General features: G+C 42.7%; 1 protein-coding gene across 1 annotated transcript in view; it reads left to right on the top strand.

Moving 5' to 3' along the window:
* The window catches only part of dzank1 (double zinc ribbon and ankyrin repeat domains 1), an 85,613-nt gene that overhangs the window by 55,282 nt on the left and 8,592 nt on the right, over positions 1 to 21,739 (top strand). Inside the window, 3 exon segments of the mRNA XM_052012149.1 lie at positions 12,963 to 13,066; positions 18,395 to 18,469; positions 20,482 to 20,581. Of these exon segments, the coding sequence (XP_051868109.1) occupies positions 12,963 to 13,066; positions 18,395 to 18,469; positions 20,482 to 20,581 (279 nt within the window).

The raw sequence follows: 21,739 nt of genomic DNA on the forward strand, positions 1-21,739 counted from the left end.
GATTGCTGCTTTATTCTCTGTGTATAGCTTGGAACCCTTTTTTGTGGTTCTGTCGGGGGTTCAGTGGGGATTGGAGGGAGAGGAGTAACCTACCTCTATTCACAACAGTTTTGCTTCACATTGAGCTACCCATTTTTGGAGTGGATCTAGGGCTAAATACTTGAAATGTTGACTCTTTCCCTATGCCATTTCTAAAAGGAAAAGGAAAGACTTGTGTTTGTATAGCATTGAACACTTTACAGTCACTAAAATATTTTCCTCAGAGTAGCTGCTGATATATTGTAAGAAGCAATCCAGCACTCTGCCCATGATGTAGGGGAGATTTGTTGCTCAAATCCCTGATCTCAGACTTGGAAGGCGCGTTCTTCTTCCCCAAAGTCTACAATACTGCACCAAGGCTAGTGTTGGACAGGTGAAATGTAACTTCACAAGGTCGGAGTGTTCAAGGACTTTGTGTCAATACTGAAGCATTTTTCATTTAAAACTTATTTCTAACTGTAAAATGGAAAGAATGCAAGTAGATTCCTGGTTTAGTCAGATGACACCTGCTTTCTTCCTCTATAATTAACAAATAGTGATTGGATACCGCTCGCAAACATAACCCAGAGTAAGTCACACAATAGGAATGCAAAATCAGCTTTCAAGAACCACATGGAAACACTGTCATTACTAAGGTGTAGCTGTCATGAATTACTCACAGCGTATGCTTTTCTGTTTTAAAGGGTAGAGGGCTCCTAAAATGGTGTCCAAAGTTCACTCTGCAATAGCAGCATTGCAATTATTTTTGTTAGTACTTTTTGTGCAGGTCGTCACATTACCTACTCTGTGTGACTTGTCCATCTTGGAGGGGTTGGGCAGACATGTGCAGACAATTTCCTCCAGCGTTGAATTCTCAATCTTCTTTGTGCTTTTTCATGGAAACAGCTAGACAAAGGCAGGCTATTTTCTTTGCCACCATGTAGGCCATAGATCAGTTGCTAGTACACGTGCCACCTTATTACAGGATGAGAGCTCCAGTCCTCCTTCAGTGGGCTCTACACATAGTCATGGCTGATACTCAAGTGTCATGGAGGGAGCTGCCTTCACTGGATGAGGCACTCCCAGCTGAGACATAAGGATGAGACACTAAACCAAGACTTTGCCTTGGTTTTTATTCAAGCACACCCCTCTGCTGTCCTGGTCAGTAATTATCCTAAACCAATGTTACTAACCTAAAATAAAATCTGGTCATTTTGTTATTGCATTTTGTGGGAGCTTGCTGTGTGCAAATTGGCTGCTTCATTTCCTACATCGCAAAAAAACTCTTCAAACGTATTTCATTGGACATAAAGTCATGACAACAACCTTTCCCTCAATGTCAGCAAAACAAAAGAGCTGGTCATTGACTTCAGGAAGGGGAGCGGTGCACGTGCTCCTGTCTACATCAACGGTGCTGAGGCTGAGAGGGTGGAGAGCAGCTTCAAGATCCTAGGGGTAAACATCACCAATAGCCTGTCCTCGTCCAATTACATAGACGCCATGGCCAAGAAAGCTCACCAGTGCCTCTACTTCCTCAGGCGGCTAAAGAAATTTGGCATGTCTCCTTTGACACTCACCAACTTTTATTGATGCACAATAAAAGTTGGAGTTGAAGCATCCTACCTGGATGCATCACTGCTTGATATGGCAGCTGCTCTGCCTGGGACCGCATGAATCTGCAGGAAGTTGTGGACACAGTTCAGCACATCACAGAAACCAGCCTTCCCTCCATGGACTCTGTCTACCACTTCTTGCTGTCTCGGTAAAGCAGCCAACATAATCAAAGACCCCACCCACCCCAGACATTCTCTCTTCTGCCCCCTCCCATCGGGCAGGAGATACAAAAGCCTGAAAGCACATACCACCAGGCTCAAGGACAGCTTCTATCCCACTGTTATAAGACTATTGAACAGTTCCCTAGTACGATAAGATGGACTCTTGACCTCTCAATCTACTGCGATATGACCTTGCACCTTATTATCTACCTGCACTACACTTTCTCTGTAGCTGTGACACTTTACTCTGTATCCTGTATTGTTTTACCTTGTACTACCTCAATGCACTGTGTAATGAATTGACCTATATGAACGGTATGCAAGACATGTTTCTCACTGTACCTCAGTACATGTGACGATCACAAACCAGTTCTAATTCCAAATTATAGTGCTTTGGAACAACCTTGGGTTGTGGAAGGTACTATAACTGCAAGCCTTTATAAATTACCCGTATGCTAGAGGTGGCAAGTTACCTAGCCAGGTTCCAGCACTACTTCTCAACCCATAATTGGGGACATTCAATCTTCTTGTGCTGCACAAGCAGGGTCAGTCCTTGTAAGATTTGTTGATTCCCTGCTGGCAGTTCTGCCCTCTGTGAATTACCAGTAGCAGACAACCAGGCATGTATTGGATGCACCGGCACCCAGTCCATACTAAGTTGTATCTGCCGTTGACCAGGGTCTTTTCCCCATGTTGGGGGAGAGTACATATCTACCAAAGGCCCTGGGCTGACATCAGACCCAAAATGGCACTTCTGTATAACCTATCAGTGGGTAGAGGCACCAGATAAAAACCTCTCAGGAAAGGAGTGTTTGACATGAAGGCAGTGATGTAACTCAGCTCCTCGCACTGTAATCTCCTCAGGTTTTTATAGGGAGAGCTGTTGAACAGTTATAGCCCACTCCCAAGATCACATTGTAGAATTACCAACTATAGCCTGTTTGCCATCAGAATCTACAAAAGGTTTGTGCAATCTGGAACACTCTGCCTCAAGAAGGTGTGGATGCTTTGAGTCAATTGAAATTTCCAATGCAAAGCTCAAACTATTTATCAATCATAATTTGACAAACTGGTGGAGCAGGCTAAAGGACAGAATGGTTGCCTCCCTGGCTGTGCACAGTAAATGGGACATCAGGTATCAGACAGAGTTGATGAAAATGATTAACTGCAGCTCACAGGGTGGTCGATTTTAAAGCTTACTTTCAAATTTACTTTCTGCAGTGCTGCTGGCAAACTAACTCCGTGTGAGGATTAAAACTGGGTCGTAGGTAATCCTTCCTTCATGTTTGATTTATACTGTTTCAGAAATCATTTCTAATCTAAGGTTGGCCAAGATCCAACTTCTGAAAAGCAGTACATTGCTTTGATTTGCTGAGCCAGTTGTCATGAAGTTTTCAAATGGTTGTATTATTTCCACAGAGATTTAAACTTGACCCTGCACAGGAGCTGCTATGAATTGAATTGCTTTTTATATGCTATTTGTTTTCTTTTTACTGTGATGCTTTCACATTTAAAAAAAACCCTCCTAGTAGTTACCTTCAGCCAGTTGCAAAGAACATACTGTATCTCTACCCTGCCCCTTAGTACCTGCTGATGCTTGTGAGACACCAGGCCAGGGCACAGGCTGCAACTCAGGGAAAGGTGGGGCTGTTTGTTAGTTCATTGACTTTGTTTTCTTAACTGTTCCTGCGGTTCTAGTAATCTCAAAAGGCCGTGCTTTGTACAATATACTTTGCATAGTTGCATTAAACAGCCCGTTAGTCACCCACCTCCTCCTGTGATCTGTATCAAAATATGTTGTTTAAATATGTTTCTTTTAGGCTCATTGAATATATCACTATTCAAAATTATCTATGTTGGATATTAGCTAGTTGCCTGCTACCTACCTCATTAAAAGTGACTATTGTGCATTTACTCTCTTTTCTCAAGTATATTGAAAGTGTTACTTGAGTAAAGATATGGGAACTTTCCTTTCATTTCAAGTAGTTGAGAAGTGATAAAGGAAGCTGGACTCACTCTGCACTGAGCTTAGTTTAGTTGCCTGTACATTCCTGTTTTTTTTTGCATTTGGGAATGCAATTAGCCCCAGGCAGTTAAATGTTCTTATTTACTTTAGATGCCAGCCCTCTTTTTTAACCTTGTGAGCGTGTTATCATTTCTAACTGTACCTTTTATTTAGTCCTTAAATATCTAAAACTGCTGTCAAGATATTGTAGTTAACATCAATTCTGTTACATATGAACATACAAATGAACTAGGAGGAGTAGGCTACTCAGCCCTTTGAACCTGCTCCACAATTCAATAAGACCATGGCTGATTTGATTGTAACCTCCACATTCCCACCTATATCCAGTAAGCTTCCACGCCCCCCCCCCCTTCCTGACAAAGAATCTATCCAAGTCTGTTTTAAAAATAGTCAGGAACTCCATTGAGAAAAGACTCCATTCCACAACCTTCTGAGAGAATAAAAAAATTGCTTCATTCTCTGTCTTAAATGGACAATCCCTTAATTTTCAGTTCTAGTCTCCCACAACATGCAATATCCTCTCTGCATACTCCATGTCCAGATCTCTCACAATCTTGTCGCTTCTCAAAACTATAGTGGATACTAGCCTGTTCAACCATTTTTCAGAGAACGAGCTGTCCATTCCAACTGTCAGCCTAGGAAACCTCAGAATTGCTTCCAATGCATTCATATCCTTCCTTAAATAAGGGGAACAACACTGTGCGCAGTACTCCAGCTGTGGTCTCACTAGTGCTTATATAACTGAAGCTTAACTGCCCTACTTTTATATTCAGTCCCCATAACAAGAAACAATAATTCTCCTAATTACTTGCTATACCTGCATACTAGCCTTTTGTGAATCATGCACTCTGATACCCAGATCCTGTTATATCTCAGAGCTCTGCAATCTCTCACCATTTAGATAAAACGATAAAGCTTTTTTTTATTTTTCCTGCCAACTGGATGACTTCATATTTTCCCACATTATGCTCCATTTGCTGGATCTTTGCCCACTCAACCTATTGCTTTTCATGAAATGTGAGCATTTGTCATCATGACTGTGCAAAAGCTTTTTTTTTCTCAAGGCTGCTATGATTCTCGTGGATAATTATGGTGCCTGACCCCAGTACTGTATTTGCCTGCAGTACCACAACTCAGGGAGGATACCATAGATGAGAAGTAGGTACAAATCAGATTTATGAGAGTTATAGCAGGGCTAAAACAACTAAGCCATGAGAACATGTTGCATAGACTGGGCTTCAACGCGCAAGATTAAGGGAGAACCTAAGCAAGATGTTTAAGATGATCAATTACAACAGATTGAAAGGAACTGTTTCTTCTGATGGGTAGTTCCATTTGAATGGCAGAGCATGTTAAAGGGGTGAAAGGGTTCTTTTGTTCTTATTTTTCTATGAATGTGATGCCAGGATATCTACTGTAAATGGATTATGTGTCGCAGTTTATTTGTAAATAGATAAAATTTTTAAATGGTCTAGGACTGAAGTAGAAAAATTAAGTGTGTGTCAATGCATCCTCATTTCCTTGAATGTATCGTGGGGTTATAGAGTTGTGCAGCACAGAAACAGACCCTTTGGCCCATCATGTCATGCTGCATGTTGTACCTATTTACACTAATCCCATTGATCCATGTTAGGTCCATGGCCTTCTATGCCTTGGCAATTCATGTACTTGTCTGGATGCATCCAAAAGCTTCTTCCCTTTTTCCTTAGAAGCATGAAAACTAAGCTTGGGGTTTGTACTGTGAACCAGTGCGTTAACAAAAATCCTTACTGTGCATGGAGTTGATCATATGGAATAATTTGGTGATCCTATCAAATGACATTAATAGGTATTTGTGAAAACTTGCCCTAAATGAAATTCCAAACCAAACTAGACAATTTGTATTTCACCCTGCCTGGTATGAAATCAGTGTTCAGCAATTCAATAGTGTTCTTTTTTCCTCATTTGATTGTGTTTTATCTGTTATATGCAGACAGTTAATAGCAATATCTAAGAATCGTATTTAAAACAAAATTCAGATTAATTGTTTAAAAATTATCCAGACCACCCACTCAAGAAAATCTTGGCATACACACTGAAGCATTAATTTCAGAAGGACCTGTAGTCCTGATGTACATGTTGTAGCTGTCAGCCATGGCTCAGTGGTTAGCATTTCTCTCTGATCAGGAGGATGTGCCTTCGTTCCACTGAGCTGACTATATAATCTCCTTATGAAATACTTTGAGGATCCTTCAGGTAAGAGCTTGGATGGAGGTTTTGCCTGCCCTCTCTGGTGTAAACAAAGATTCCATAGCATTATTATGAGGAAGAGTGGCGGCAATCTCCCTGATGTACTGGCCAATGTTAATCTGTGATGTTCATTGAGAGATAATGTGTTAGTTATCTTATGACTATGGCCTCCTGTGGTGTGAAATCTGTCTTTACATTTCATACATTATAAGATTGATCACCTCATCATTTCTCCATTGGTTGATAACCATTTTAGCATGTCTCAAGGTGTTACATAAATGCAAGTCTTTCTTATTCTTTTGTCACTGCTGATTTCGTTTAATTTACAGCAATGTTTTGTGACCCTTTTAATTAAACACTGGATAAAAACAACAACAATCTATTTAGGACTTATTTGTTTAATTAAGAAACTTAATGTAATTTATTCTTAAAAATATTATTAATTCAATTTATTCATTGTTTGAACTTGAAGTGTAATCCAAGCAGCACAATTTGGGTGTAATCACAAGGAGGAAATTCTACCTCTAGGCACTTACAAGTTTCCCCTGCTATTCATTTCCATAATTATAAGCTTAAAATCTTCATTAAACTAGTGCCATCAGGCAACCTAATAGAACAAAATGGATTCCTTTGCTTCTTTAAAAGAAGTACTCAGTCCTTGATGTATCATGAGTGGCAGCCTGCAGCAGTCTCGCTATTACAGCCCAAAATGGGTCTTCCTGCAAAAATCACTTTTAAAAGGGCTCCTGTTCTCAACTTCTGAACAGTCTGATTTTAAACCAATTAGCTTCACTTTGTAAGTAATCCATTGGTTGTAAGGCAGTTTGGGAAGTTGTAAAACATATCATTTAAATATACATTTATATTATTTTTGAAAGGGTTATACTGAACGATGTAATGGTTTCACTGCTGTATTCTGGTCATAATTAAGTTAAATATTTTCTTCACAGAAGCATACAGCACAGACACAGGTCCTTCAGCCCACAGAGTTCATGCCGACCATCAACCAACCACCCATTTACATTAAACCCTTTTTTCTCCCCATATTCTCATCAACCTCCCTAATTCTACCACTCATCTACCCATTAGGAGCAATTTTTTTTTTTACAGAGGCCAATTAATCTACCAACCCACACATCTTTGGGATCTGGGAGGAAACCAGAGCACCCAGAGAAAGAACTCATGGTCACAGGAAGATGTCAGGATTGACCCCTGGTCTCTGGTGCTGTTAGGCAGTGGCTCTCCCAGCTGTGTGTGTGAATAAACGTATAAACAGCTAAGCACTGAGGAAAATGAGTGCCATTTGAAAGAGACTTCCTAAACCAGTGCAGCTGGTGACATTTCATAACTTTCACAGGGGGTACAGCTATTTCTATGGTTTTTGCCCAAATTAAATCTTGAACCAACATAACAGATCTTGGGAATTATAAACATGGGAGGCATTGAGCAGTGCTAACCTAGGTTTTAAATTCTCTGATCTTTGAGCTGATTCTTCCATTTACTCTGATTATTATACCAGAATTAGAACCCTAGGTTTTAACTTTGCTCTTCATGATGCTTAAAGTAACTTAAAACAAATTAGCTCAGATTCTGATAATCCAACCTATTTCATGACCTCAGTTCTATGCATTAACAAGAATGAGTTGGCACAGTAACTTCTTTGTGTTGCTCTGCCTGGTCAAACCACAACTAAACCTGGAGGGTGAAAATGAATGACCTAGCCTCTCTACATTCTCGGGGCAGTTGTGGCACTGATTCTGAGCATGATGAAATACTAATCTAAATCGGAGTTCAGCTTCTTCCCACAAGGTTGTGAGGGCAGGGGAGGGGGGAGGGAATAAAAAGCATTGCTCTTGCCCACTACCAATCAGCTGATGGAGCTCAATGACAGAACAATGTTGATAGAGGCCTGGCTCCAGCCAGTTTCCCTCCCATTCATAAGGCCAGAACTACCTGGGAAATACTATGGTTCTGCATGTAAGTGCAACCAAGTTCAGCATTACTGCACGAGCACAGAAGTCTCGAATTTGCTGCCTGCTCTTTACTGGGGTTTTGCCACTCCAACATTGGGCTAAAGTCCAGCTGCTAGTGTGAATCTGCTGGCAGAACCTGTTCCAGCTTGTACCCAGTGTAGGAATAGAAAGTCCATTTCAGTAGAGGAACAGGTACTTTGTGGCGAGGGCAAGTATTATTTCATTTCTTCTAATCAATGACAGCTATCTCATATCAGCCTTTATGGTGGAAGATGCAACAAATATCCCATTGGTACCAAAAAATACAGAATAAGAATTAAATATCATTGCCATCACTGAGGAATTTAGTGTAGGGATCTGATGGTTGCATCCTAAGATCATAAAGGAAATAGCTACAGAGATACTGAATGCATTGGTTTTGATCTTCCAAACATTCCGGAGAAATACTTGAGGATTGGAAAACTGCTAAAAGATTGAGAGACAAAAAGTGTATAATTATAGGTCAGTTAGCCTAATGTCTATTATTGGAAAAATATTGGAATAAATTATTAAAGAGATAATAGCAAAATATTTGGTAAGTCAGAATCTGATCGAGCAGAATTGGCATGGCTTCATGAAAATGAAATCATGTCTCAAAGGTTTGTAAGAGCTCCTGAGAAAGTACCAGCCAGATTGAATAGAGGAGAACCAGAAAATGTATATGGATTTTCAAAAAGTGTTTGACAATGAAGCCACGCAAAAGTTTACTTTGCACGATAAGAGCTCATGTTAATAATTTAAGGGAAGGAAGCTGCAGCTGATACAAAAGTAGTAGGGAAGGCAAGCTGTGAGAAGGATACATTCAGTTCAGAGAGAGAGAGATTGATGGGTTAAGCGAGTAGACCAAAAGTTGGCAAATGTGGGAAAATGTGAAGTTCTTCACTTTGGTGGGAAGACTGATTATTTATGTAGAGAAAGACCTCAGAGAGCTGCAGGCTTAATTCCTCTTCACTTGTAAAATGAAGGGTCCCTGTCTATAAACCACAGAAAGCTGCAGAGGATGAATCCTTGAACATATTCAGTGCTCAGGTAGAAGGGAATCAAAGGCTGGGATAAGAAAGGAAAGTTAAAGATGGATCAGCCGTCATCTTATTGAACAGTGGAGCAGGCTCAAGGGGCCGAATCCTTTCTTATTCCTTATTTCTAATTGTTTTCATATTTAATTCTTTTTTAATTTTTGTATGGGTTTGAATGTTTTAGAATGACATTTAGAATCTTTCCAAGTCTGCAATAGATTTGACAGACAGCTAAACCTAGGGGTATGGATTTGCCGGCTGTCAAAGCTTTTCGCTGTCAAAGCTTTTCATAGTCAGGGCTTGTTCTGGCGCCTGCTAAAGGCAAGTACATATTTACCATGCAAATGTGAGCAGCTAACCACCATTGGCAAGTTCAGCCCATTCTGCAAACAGTTGCAGACACTATAATCTACCCCCAATAGAGATCTTGTTAATTGATACAGTTTAATTATGCCTTCTTCACTTGTAAAATTAAATCAAAGCAAAGTAAGTAAAAGTAAAGCAAAACTGAAATAATTACAGTGTTAGAATAGCTTAGTAACTTTAGGTACAAATGAATATTAACCAGAAACTTGACTTTCTCTGTCAAAAAGCATGTTACACAATAAAGAGTAGTTTATAGATTAATATAACATTAAATTCTCTTTACCCAGACAATCTACTAACTTTGTTATATAACATGGCAATGTACCTTCAATTTCTGTGTCAATTCTCATGTCTATTTTGGCTGTTACTCTAAACCTGACCCAATCACTTCCAATTCCCTTGCGGCTTTTCTCTGTACTCCGCCTGGGGCCCTGTTTCTTGTCGTCATGCCTGTTTTCATATTTTCCTTAGTCATAGAATTATACAGCACAGATCAGCCTAACTTGTCTACGCCAACCTGAATTAATCCCATTTGCCAATGTTTGGCCCATTTCCCTCTAAATCTTCCCTATATAACCTGTCCAAATATATTTAAACATTTGTAATTATAGCCACCTCTACCACTTCCTCTTGCAGCTTGTTCCACATATCCACCACCCTCTGTGAAAATGTTGCCCCTCAGGTCCCCTTTAAATTTCTTTCTCTTCACCTTAAATCTATGCCCTCTAGTATTAAACTTCCCTATCCTGTAAAAAGAAGCTGTGACCATTCACTTCATCTATGCCCCTCATAATTTTATACATCTCTCTAGGGTTACCCCTCAGCCTCTTACACTCCAGAGAAGAAAGCCCCAGCCTATCCAATCTCTCCTTTTAACTCATGCCCTCCAGACTCGGTAACATCCTTGTGGATCTTGTCTGCACCCTTTCCAGCTAAATGACGACCTTCCTATTGCTAGGTGACCAGAACTACACACGATACTCCAAGTGCAGGATCACCAATGTCTTGTACAGCTGTTACACAGCATCGCAACTTTTGTATTCAGTGCCCTGACCAATGAAGACAAGCATGCCAAATGCTGTCTTCACCACCCTACCTGTGTGGCCACTTTCAGGGAACTATGTATGTATACCCCCTAGGTCTCTCTGCTCTACAACATTCTGCCATTTACTGTGTAAGCCCTTCCCAGGTTTAACTTGCCAAAATATAACACTTTGCATTTGCCTGAGTTAAATTCCACTTGTCATTCCTTGCCCCACATTCCCAGTTGATCTAGATCCTGCTGTAATCTTAGACAACCTTCTACACTGTCCACTATACTACCAAATTTGGTATCACCTGCAAACTTACTTATCATGCCATCTATGTTCTCACCCAAATCATTAATATAGATGACAAACAGCAGGGGACCCAGAACCAATCCCTGCAGCACACCACCAGTCACAGGCCTCCAGTCTGAAAAACAGCCCTCCACCACCACCCTCTGATTCCTACCACCAAGTCAATTTTGTATCCAATTGGCTGGCTCACCCTGGATCCCATGCGATCTAACCTTCCAGACCAGCCTACCATATGGGATTTTGTCAAAGGCCCTGCTAAAGTCCATGTAGACAACGTTTCCCTGCCCTCATTAATCCTCTTGGTCACCTCTTCAAAAAAAAACTCAAATTCATGAGACACGATTTCCCATGCACAAACCCATGCTGTCTATCCCTAATTAGTCCTTGTCTTTCCAAATGCAGGTGGATTTTGTCTCTCAGAATCCCCTCCAGTAACTTACCCACCACTGATGTCATGCTCATGCCTGGCTTGTCCTTGCAGCCCTTCTTAAATAAAGGCACAACATTAGCCACCGTCCAGTCTTCCAGTATCTCACCCGTGGCTAACGATGATACAAACGTCTCTGCCAGCACCCCAGCAATTTCTTCCCTAGCTTCCCACCATGTTCTAGAATGCACTTGATCAGGCCTCTGGGACTTATCCACCTTTATGCACTTTAAGACCCCCATCACCTCTTCTCTTTTGTAATGTGGATATGTTTCAAGGATCAATGCTCTGCCTGACCTCCTCCTGTAATACTAACCCCTCCTGATGCTGACCCACTAAACTTCCTAGCAGATTAATTATCATCACATCTCTCCACATCTCCCTCTTGAATATATGTTAATCTGTGAATACAGCCTGTCATTCATCAATAACTCCATCAGCACGATGGTCTCAAGGTAAACTTGGCTGGCAGGTGTGACACTATAATTACCTTTTCTGAAGCCTCCCCACCTGGCCATACCCTGAACTAGTTGTTCCAGCCAGACCACCAGTGTGGTCCTGATCTATCCCCCTACTTCCCTGTTGCATTCTCACCTGTGAGTGTCTCATCTTACTGCAACCCCATCAGGTAGTGTTCCCGAGGATACCAGTCTGCCCAGTTACACCCTCACCAACACATTGGAACCAGTGCACTCTCTCACCTTTTGTGGTATCCCTCGTAAGCCTCTGCTTCCATGGGAATCTGAACATTTTTGGTGGTTTTAGCCATTAATCATCAGACCGGATTAATTCACTTAAAGCAATATCAGTTCTGCTGTCTTCTGCCAAAACTTGTATTATAGAGTCATCCTGCAGTGGAAAGATTAGGCCTAATTTCTCTTCTCGACTACAAGCAGTCTTCACAAGCCCATCTCTCCCCTCCATCATGTGTGAGGAGCTAATGGACTTCTTTGTCACCATGAATGATACCATCCCATCAGATGTCTCTTTCATTTCCTTCCCTTTCCTGTAGCCCACCCTACCCCAGCCCTGAGCTTTCTCTCGTTTCCCCCCATCCCTGGGCTCGTATGTCTATGAGCCCCACCCCACTGCTCTTTCAACTCTGTGCTACCTCCCAATTTCCCTTCTTCACCCCGATGCTAAGAAGGGATCCATGTCTTTATAGCGGCACTTAAACCTTGCTTCAGCAACCAAGTTTTTGGTTTCCTGTTCTAGTATCTCAATTAGCCCAGCATCAAATTTTGTTCAGTGCTTCTCCAGTGAAGCCTCTTGCCACATTAAAAGTGTTTATGGAAAATTTTAATGTAAATGTCAAACAAAAACAGTAAATGCTGGAAATAGTCAAATTGAACAATTCGATGCAGGGTCTTGACCCAAAGTGTCAACCATCCCTTTTCCTCCTCAGATGCTGCCTGACCCTCCAGCAGTCTGTTGTTTAATTCTGATGTAATGTTGGAAATGTTATCTATCTCCTCCCTGGTACTATCTACTGAGTATGCCCAGTATTTTCTGCATTCTGTTCAACACAGGATAAAATGTCAACACAACATTGTGGGCCGAAGGGCCTGTACTGTGCTGTAATGTTCTATGTTTTCACAATTGAGACGTTGTTTTAACATATTCCAGACATTTTTGTTTCTATATTTTTATCATCTTCCCTGCTGTTACTAATTTTCAGTAATGTCAACAGCTGATCACACTTGGGACTAAGGCATCGGAACAACAACTTCTCACCCTTCTCTTCACATTGCAGGATATTGGAGAATGCAGTTAGATCACATCTGTGCACACTTGCGCAGTTATGCACACAACAACACTGAATTTCGAGCCCTTATTGGAGAACCTCAAATGGGAAAAGTAAGTAAGCGAAACCTCTGGAACCATTCCAGAAAAGTTGATTAAATGATTTTTAAAAAAAAAGTCATCAAACTTCCATTTAGACAGTGTTTTTCACATCTTTAAAACACTCCTAGAGGTTTCCTAAAGAAGCGTGGACAACATGCCATCAGGTATACCTAAAAACGAGGTGTCAAACCTGATGAAGCTGCAGCACCAAAAACACTACATAATGGATAGAGCCAAGTACATAAACCATTTGGAAGAGGGGACCGAGTGTAGCAAATCTAAGTTTGGTAATGGCACTAAATTGAGTGGAAAAGCAATTTGTGCAGAGGATGCAGAGAATCTACAGAGGGATACAGATGGGTTAAGTGAGTGGGCAAAGGTTTGGCAGATGGGTTACAGTACAATGTTGGCAAATGTGAGGTCATCCACTGGAAGGAAAAATAGACGATCAGATTATTATTTAAATGGTGAAAGATTGCAGCATGCTGTTGTGCAGAGGCACTTGGGAGTGCTTGTGCACGAATCGCAAAAGGTTGGTTTGCAGGTGTAACAGGTTGTCAAAAAGGCAAATGAATGTTGGCCTTCATTGCTGGAGGGATTGAACTTAAGAGCGGGGAGGTTATGCTGCAACTGGACAGGGTACTGGTGAGGCAGCACCTGGAGTACTGCGTGCAGTTCTGGTCTCCTTACTTGAGGAAGGATATACTGGCTCTGGAGGCAGTGCAGAGGAGGTTCACCAGGTTGATTCCTGAGATGAGGGGTTAGCCTATGAGAAGAGATTGAGTCACCTGGAACTATACTCACTGAATTTATTGGTTTTGGTTTATTATTGTCACTTGTACCGAGGTACAGTGAGAAGCTTGTCTTACAAACAGATCTTACAGGTCAATTCAATACACAGTGCAGTTGCATTGGGTTAGTACAGAGTGCATTGATGCAGTACAGGTAAAAACAGTAACAGTACAGAGTAAAGTGTCACAGCTACAGAGAAAGTGCAGTGCAATAAGGTGCAAGGTCACAACAAGGTAGATCGTGAGGTCATAGGTCATAGTCCATCTCATTGTATAAGGGCACTGTTCAATAGTCTTATCACAGTGGGGTAGAAGAATGAGAGGGTAATTTATAGAAATATATAAAATTATGAAAGGAATAGGCAAGATAGAGGCAGGAAAGTTGTTTCCACTGGTAGGTGAGACTAGAACCAGGGGACATAGCCTCAAGATTCGAGGGAATAGATTTAGGACGGAGATGAAGAGAAACTGCTTTTTCCCAGAGAGTAGTGAATCTGTTGAATTCTCTATCCAGGGAAGCAGTAGAGGCTACCTCATTAAATATATTTAAGACACAGTAGATTTTTGCATAGTAGGGGATTTAAGGGTTATGGGGAAAAGGCAGGTAGGTGGATCTGTCCACAACCAAATCAGCCATAATCTTATTGAATGGCGAAGCAGGCTCAACAGGCCAGATGGCATACTCCTGCTCCTTTTTCTTTATGTTCTTATGTAAGTAGTCTCAAAGCCCACAGAAGAGTCTCGACCCGAATCGTCCACTATCCATTTCCCACCACAGATTCTGTCTGAACCACTGAATTCCTCCAGCAGTTTGCTTTTCAGATCAGATCTACAGTCCCTGCCACATCTATCTGTGAGTGGGGCTGAACAATTAAACAGCCTCCAAGGACATCCCCATCCTTGGTGTTGGCAGTACCCAGCAAGGTAGTGCTAAAGACCAGGCTGAAACAATCACAACCATGTTCAGCCAGAGGTGGCGAGTGGATGATCGGTCTCGGCTTCCTCCTGAGATCCCCACCTTCATACAAGCCAGTCAATACAATTCACTCCGCATGATAACAATAAATGGCTGAGACAGTGGGATACAGCAAAGGCCATGGTGTAGTGGCTTCTACCACAATGCGAAAGTAAGACACTAGTCAATGAGCTGCAGAACAAAACTGATTTATTTTCCCGCCTTGCGCGGGCTTTTTAAGAGGAATGGTTCCCACCCACTGAAAACAGAAATGACGTGTGCGCTATGTTATCAAACTTTTCCTGCGCACGAGTTCTCCCCGTCACTCGGGGAAGACGAAGGCCCAGCGCCATCTTGGGCCTCGCCGCTCTGATGATGCGCGACCCGACCGCTGAGCCGGTTCGCTTGCTCGGACGGTGAGTTGCTACACAACTCCCCCCACCTCTTTTCCCCCCCCAGAACCAGCGACATGGTCCCCAAGGCTCGAGGGCTGTGTTAGCCGTTGCTTAGGAGGTCGGCCTCTGCGTCGCAGTGTTGGGACCTTGACCGGTTGTTGTAGATCTAAACGTGCTGGTTTGAGGCAGTCCGTCGTGAAAACCTCTTCCTTGCCCCCAATGTCCAAAATAAAGGTGGACCCATTATTCCTGATGACCTGGAACGGCCTCTCGTATGTCTTATAAAAACTGGATAGAAGCTGTCCTTGAGCCTGGTGGTACATGCTTTCAGGCTTTTTTATCTTCTGCCCAACAGGAGGCGGGAGGCGTCCACCTCAAAATGTATGGGTGGGGTCTTTGATTATATTGGCTGCTTTACCGAGGCAGCAAGAAGTGTAGACAGAGTCCATGGAGGGGAGGCTGGTTTCCCTGATGTGATTTTTGTGATGTCCCATTTGGGTTTCACCAGGAACACAAAACTCCACGTCAACAACCTTTGTCCAAACATGGACCAAAGACTTGAATTCTAGAGGTGGGTGAGAGGCACAGCTCTTAATGTTAAGGCAGCATTTGACCAAGTGTGGCATTAATGTCCATTGACTTCAGTTTTACCAAGGCACTTTGAAGGGAAATGATTGGAATCATAGCTTACACAAAAAAAGATGGTTGTGGGGGTCGGAGGTCAATCATCCCAGCCCCAGGACACCACTGCAGGAGTTCTTCAGGGCATTGTCCTAGCAGCTTCACTAATAACCTGTCCATCACAAAGTCAGGAGGGGACTGTTTGCTGATGACTGCACAGTGTTCAATTCCACCCACAACTCCTCAGCAAATGAAGCAGCTCACACCTGCATGAAGCAAGACCCAGACAACATTCTGCCACGGGCTGATAAGTGACAAATAACATCTGTGCCATAAGTACCAGGCAGTGACCATCTCCAACAAGACCTGCCCTTGACATTCAATGGCATTACCATTTCCAAGATTCTCGCCATTGACATCCTGGGTATCACCACTGACCAGAAAGTTGATCACACCAGCCACATAAAAACTTTGGCTACAAGAACAGGTCAGAGGTTGGGTGCGCAGCAGCGACTGAATTACCTCCTGACCCCTTAAGCCTTTTTCACCATCCACAAGTCCGGAGTGTGATGGAATACTCTCCACTTGCCTGGATGAGTGCAGCTCAAACAGTTCTCAAGGAATTATTCAGCCCCTCATGCCTGTTCTGTCATTCAAGATCTTTTACCTCAGTGCCACCGTCCTGTCCTGCACTAACCCCATATCGCTTATTCCCCTTAATATCCAAGTTAGTATTACATCTTGCCTTTGTACATCTTCTCTTACCTCACATCCTGTAGAGTAGAGGCATTTATGACTGATTCCTCTCATAGATGATAGAACTGTGGCCATCACTTATAAGAAGGCTTTCACTGCCACTGCATGCTGGGGTATCTTGCCTCCATGACACCCTCTTGCTTTCTGGAGGGATAATAGTCCTGGCCTAGCAATGCAGGATAGCATGAACTGAGGAAAGCAGATGTAAACTCAAATGTATTGAGCCAGTGTGACTTAATAATATAATTTGGAAGGATACAGAGTGCTGTGAGAATGGTATGTAGCACCATTATGTAGCAATATGTTTGAGACGTTTCACAGGAGTGTTACCAGGCAAAAATTGACACTGAGACGGGAAGGAGATACCAGGGTATGTGGAAGTAGATTGTAAGACGGGTCTTGAAAGTGGAGAGGGATTTCCAGAGCAAAGGCCTCGAAGCACAGCCACCATCAGTGGGGAAGGGAAGTTGGAAGCCAGCTAGGGGTGCATTGAAATCATTGAGTTTCGCTGATAGAAGATAACACCCTTCAGAGCACTGTGCTCTAGTGGTCCTGCCACAGTGTTTTCTGAATCCTGCTTAGCCTCCATACCATCCATATTGGAGCAGATCATGAATTAAACACCAGCTTTAAGGAACCCCTTGTGTATTGATGGCCACAGTCCCATCATTCAGGTTGAATCAATCTTGGGAAGTTTCGCCGGAGATGGGAAGAGAATAGAGAACTAGCAGGCACATCTTGCTCTCTTGAAGGGACCAAGAGTCAGTCAGGTACAGATGTACAATGAGAAGGGAAGTAACTGAATGCATTTCTGGGGGAAAAAAAAACTTCCTTTAATTTTCTTGCTGCCTTTCCCTGATTATTGGGTTGCAGAAAAGAGAAAAACTGGTTTATGTGGCCCTTTTCACAATCCTTGATGCTTATCTGTATAGTCGTGGAAGGACTTCTGGTTTGAGGTGTAGACACTGTTAACTAGTAAATTCAAAAGCAGTGTGATAATGAGCAGGAACTCTGTATGATGCTGCTAGTTGAGGGACAAATATTGGCCAGAACATTGTGCAAATCTCCCCTTTAGTTCTTCAGTATGGGAGAACAGATGGAGCTTTGGTAGAAGATGGCACCTTGAAAAGTATCCCTCTGTATTCCACTTGGAAACATTGGCCTGGACTTGAAATCTGTGCCGTGAGACAAAAAAAACCTCTGTCTCAGAGACCAGTTGAGCCATGGCTACTATCTGCATATGGATCAACACATAAGATGCCGGAGGAGCTCAGCAGGCCAGGCAGCATCTGTGGAAGGAAATGGACAATCAACATTTCAGGTTGAGACCCTTCATCTGGACTGAAAGATAGAGGGGAGATAGGCAGTATGAAAAGGTGGGAGGAAGGGGTGGAGCAAGAAATGGCAAGCGATAGGTGCATCCAGGTGAGGAGGGGTGATAGGCAGATGGAGGAGGGAAGAGTAGAGATAGTGACAGAGGCTGGGAGGTGATAAGTGGAGATGACCAAGGGCTGCGGATGATGGAATCTGATAGGAGAGGAAGGCGGAGCATGGAATCTGCTTCCCATCTGTCCCTTTTCCCTCCTGATCTACCCAATTCCTCCTACACCCACCTCAGCCCCCACCACCCTGTTTCTTTCCCCTCCTCAGCCCACCCCAGCTCCCTTATTTGCTCCATGCTCCACCGTCCTCTCGTCGCCTATTGTTTGTTGCACCAGGTTCCAGCATCTGTAGACTCGTGTCCCCATCTACATACGAGTGATGTTTTCATTTAATGAACAATTATATGGGATTAATTGCCATTTTCTTTGTGCCCTGGCAGATCATATCAGCTACAGTCCATGAAGATGGCTATGAGCTCAGCCTCCGACTGAACTTTGTTCTTGCTGGAAATAAGGTCTGTTTGTTCTGGATGAAGATGGTTATCTGATGGTTACAAGGCAATGTTAAAGTCCTCAGTAGAGTTTCTCTAGCTGATTTTATTAATATCAAATCTCTGAAGCTTTTGCATGATCCAGTTACTCTTTAAAGTAAAATAAAACTTGCAGTTTGCAAAATTTTTTGAACAGAAGTGGACGATCAGTTGAATAGAAATGGAACCCCGCCACCCCCGCACTCACTTGCTCAAAGGGTGGTGGAGGCAGAAAATATTTTTAAGTCGGGGAGACAGATCCTTGATAAACAACGGGGATGAAAGGTTACTATGAGTACAGAGGAATGAGAACTGAGGTTACAGTCAATCCAGCCTTGATCTTATTGAATGGCAGAGCAGGCTCACGAGACTGGGTTCCTTGCTCCTGCTCCTGTTTCGTATGTAAAGGGACTGATTCGGGATGGTCAGTATGGCTTTTTGTGTGGGAAATCAAACTCAGAATTTTGATTGAGTTTTTTTTTGAAGAAGTGACAAAGAGGATTGATGAAGGCAGGGCAGTGGACATTGTCTATCTGCACTTCAGGCAGAGTTTTGACAAGGTCCCTCATGGTAGGTTAGAGTGGGTTAGAATACATAGGAACCAGGGTGAGATGGCAAATTAGATACAAAATTGGCTCGGTGGTAGGAGGCAGAGGGTGGTGGTGGAGGGTTGATTTTTCAGATTGGAAACCAGTAACCAATAGCGTGCTGCAGGGATCGGTGCTGGGTCCTCTGTTGTTCGTCGTATATATTGATTTGGAAGAGAATGTAGGTGGCATGATTAGTAAGCTTGCAGAAGACATCAAAATTGGTGATACAGTGGACAGTGAAGAAGGCTGTCTAAGGTTACAACGGTTTTAGATCAACTGGGAAAGTGCGCAAGGGAATGCCAGATGGAATTCAACTCAGACAATTGCAAGGTGATGCATTTTGCAAAGTTAAACTAGGGCAGTGATTGGCAGGTCACTGGGGAGTGTTATTGAACTCTTAGGGTACATAGTTCCCTGAAAGTGGTGACACAGGTAGACAGAGTGGTTGTATGCTTGCCTTCATTGGCCAAGGCATTGAATATTGGAGTTGGGATATCACGTTACAGTTGTATTAGTCATTGGTTAGGCCACACTTGGAGTGTTGTGTGTGCAGTTCTAGTAACCACAGTACAGAAGGAATGTGATTAAGTTAGAGAGGGCGCAGAAAAGATTCCCAGGAATGTTGCCGGGACAGGAGGGCTTGAGTTATAAAGAAAGATTGGATAGGCTGAGACTGTTTTCCCCGGAGCGAAGGAGGCTGAGGGATGATCTTATGGAGATTTATAAAATCATGAGGGGCATACACAGGGCAGATAGTTACAGTCTTTTTCCCAGGGTAGCAGAGTCTAAAACTAGAGGACATGGGTTTAAGCTGAGAGGGGAAAGATTTAAAGGGGATCTGAGGAGCAAGCTGTTCAGAGAGTGGAAAGCGCTGCCAGAGGAGGTGGTAGAGGCGGGTACAATTACAACATTTAAAAAACATTTGGGCAGATACATGGATAGGAAAGGTTTAGAGGGATATGGGCCAAATGCAGGCAAATGGGTCTGGTTGGATAGACATCTTGGTCGATATGGACAATTTGGGTTGAAGGGCCTGTTTCTGTATAGCTCTATGACTCTATGGATAAAATGCTGGAAATACACTGTGGACCAGGAAGGGAGGTGGTCCAATTGCCACTCTTCCTTAGTGGGATTTGTACTCATTGGTTCTATAGGAAGATCTTTTCTGTTTCATGAAGACTGAATGTTAGTCAAATTACTCGTGCACTGTGTATCACTGGAACTGCAAATTAACTCCTGACTTGGGAAATACTGAGGAAACCATGGAGATGTTTTCAGAGTCTGACACCAAGAGTGTACTTGAAGCCCTGAAGAGGTCCATATTTGACAAAGTCCATGAAAGCTTACTGTGATGAGGAGTCGTTAGTGCCTGCCCCTCCATGTATTTTGTTTTTCTTCCCCCAACAGGACCTACTGACAGGAAACTCAGCAAAGATTTCAGAGAGCAACTACCTTAGCAGCGTGACTGAGGGGAGAGACCTGCTGTACGGCAGTCTGACCAGTCTGGGTAAATTTTTCTGCTTCACACAGTGGTCAGTTGGCTCGAGGAAATGAGTGAAAGGGGGTGGTGTTCAGAGGATAAGGTTCCTCCTCTACAACGATTTCAACAAATAAAACCAGCGTGACATCACCTAGTTGACATTTTTCTGTGAAAGGTATCAGCAGGAGTCGGGCTCCCTTGAACCAAGTAATGCCTGGTTACAAAGGTGTGAACTGCTTCAATCCAGAACCCAGTACCTCCTGAACCAGCTGAGTAAACACCACTTCACTTTCAGAAATGAACCCCCAGAATTTCGCAACGATGAACCCGCCATCCTGTTGACTAGGGTGCACTTCACCTATATTCTCAAATGCAGATTTATTGGAATAGAGCTACTCCTAACTTGAAAAGCTCATTATAATAGATAAACTCCCCCCCTCTACTTTTATATCTGTGCATTAGCTACGGGTGGTTTATGTATTTGGACACATTGTTTTATTCCTCGACTGTAGCCTTTAAGAGCATACTGTAATAACAGCTTCTAAGATCTAAAAAGTTCTTAGAAGCTGTTATTACAGTATGCTCTTTAAGGCACATTCCTCCATTTGCCACAGTTGCGCTCACCCAAATCTAGTGATGGCACTTTGCAACATCCACTTCCGAGCAGTAGAATATAATGTGCGTCCCAATGATGTAATCTGTGGGCTTGGATATACCACTTAATGTTCCTTAATCTAAGTTCATTTACCAAAAATGATGGTAAACTGATGTCTGTGTATACCCTAGCTCTCTTGCCCAGAAATTGGACTCATCTGTACATGTTCATATGTGTGTTTTGTGTATAAAAGTTGTTTTGTGAACATTGGATCACACAGATGTTTACTATCAGGTCAGTTAATGACCATCAGGAGATGAGATCAAGCACCTTACCCTGACACATCTGACATTTCCAGCAGTCCAAAACTGTATCTGTACTGGGTTGGTCCTGTGTTTCTTTGCCCTGTTTTTGCAATTTAAAGTTCCCAAGTGAACCACGTACGTGATAGTTACACAGCAGGGAAAAGCTTTGTGCCTGGAAGGTTTTTGGAATGCAAATCAAGTGAAACCTTTGAATTATCTTTTCAGTTTTGACAAAACACTCAAAAGTTAACGTGTACAACTTTAAATTCTGCTGAAGAGCTGCCT

This window comes from Pristis pectinata, chromosome 3 (genome assembly GCF_009764475.1).
Source record: "Pristis pectinata isolate sPriPec2 chromosome 3, sPriPec2.1.pri, whole genome shotgun sequence".
In the NCBI taxonomy this organism is placed as follows: Eukaryota; Metazoa; Chordata; class Chondrichthyes; order Rhinopristiformes; family Pristidae; genus Pristis; species Pristis pectinata.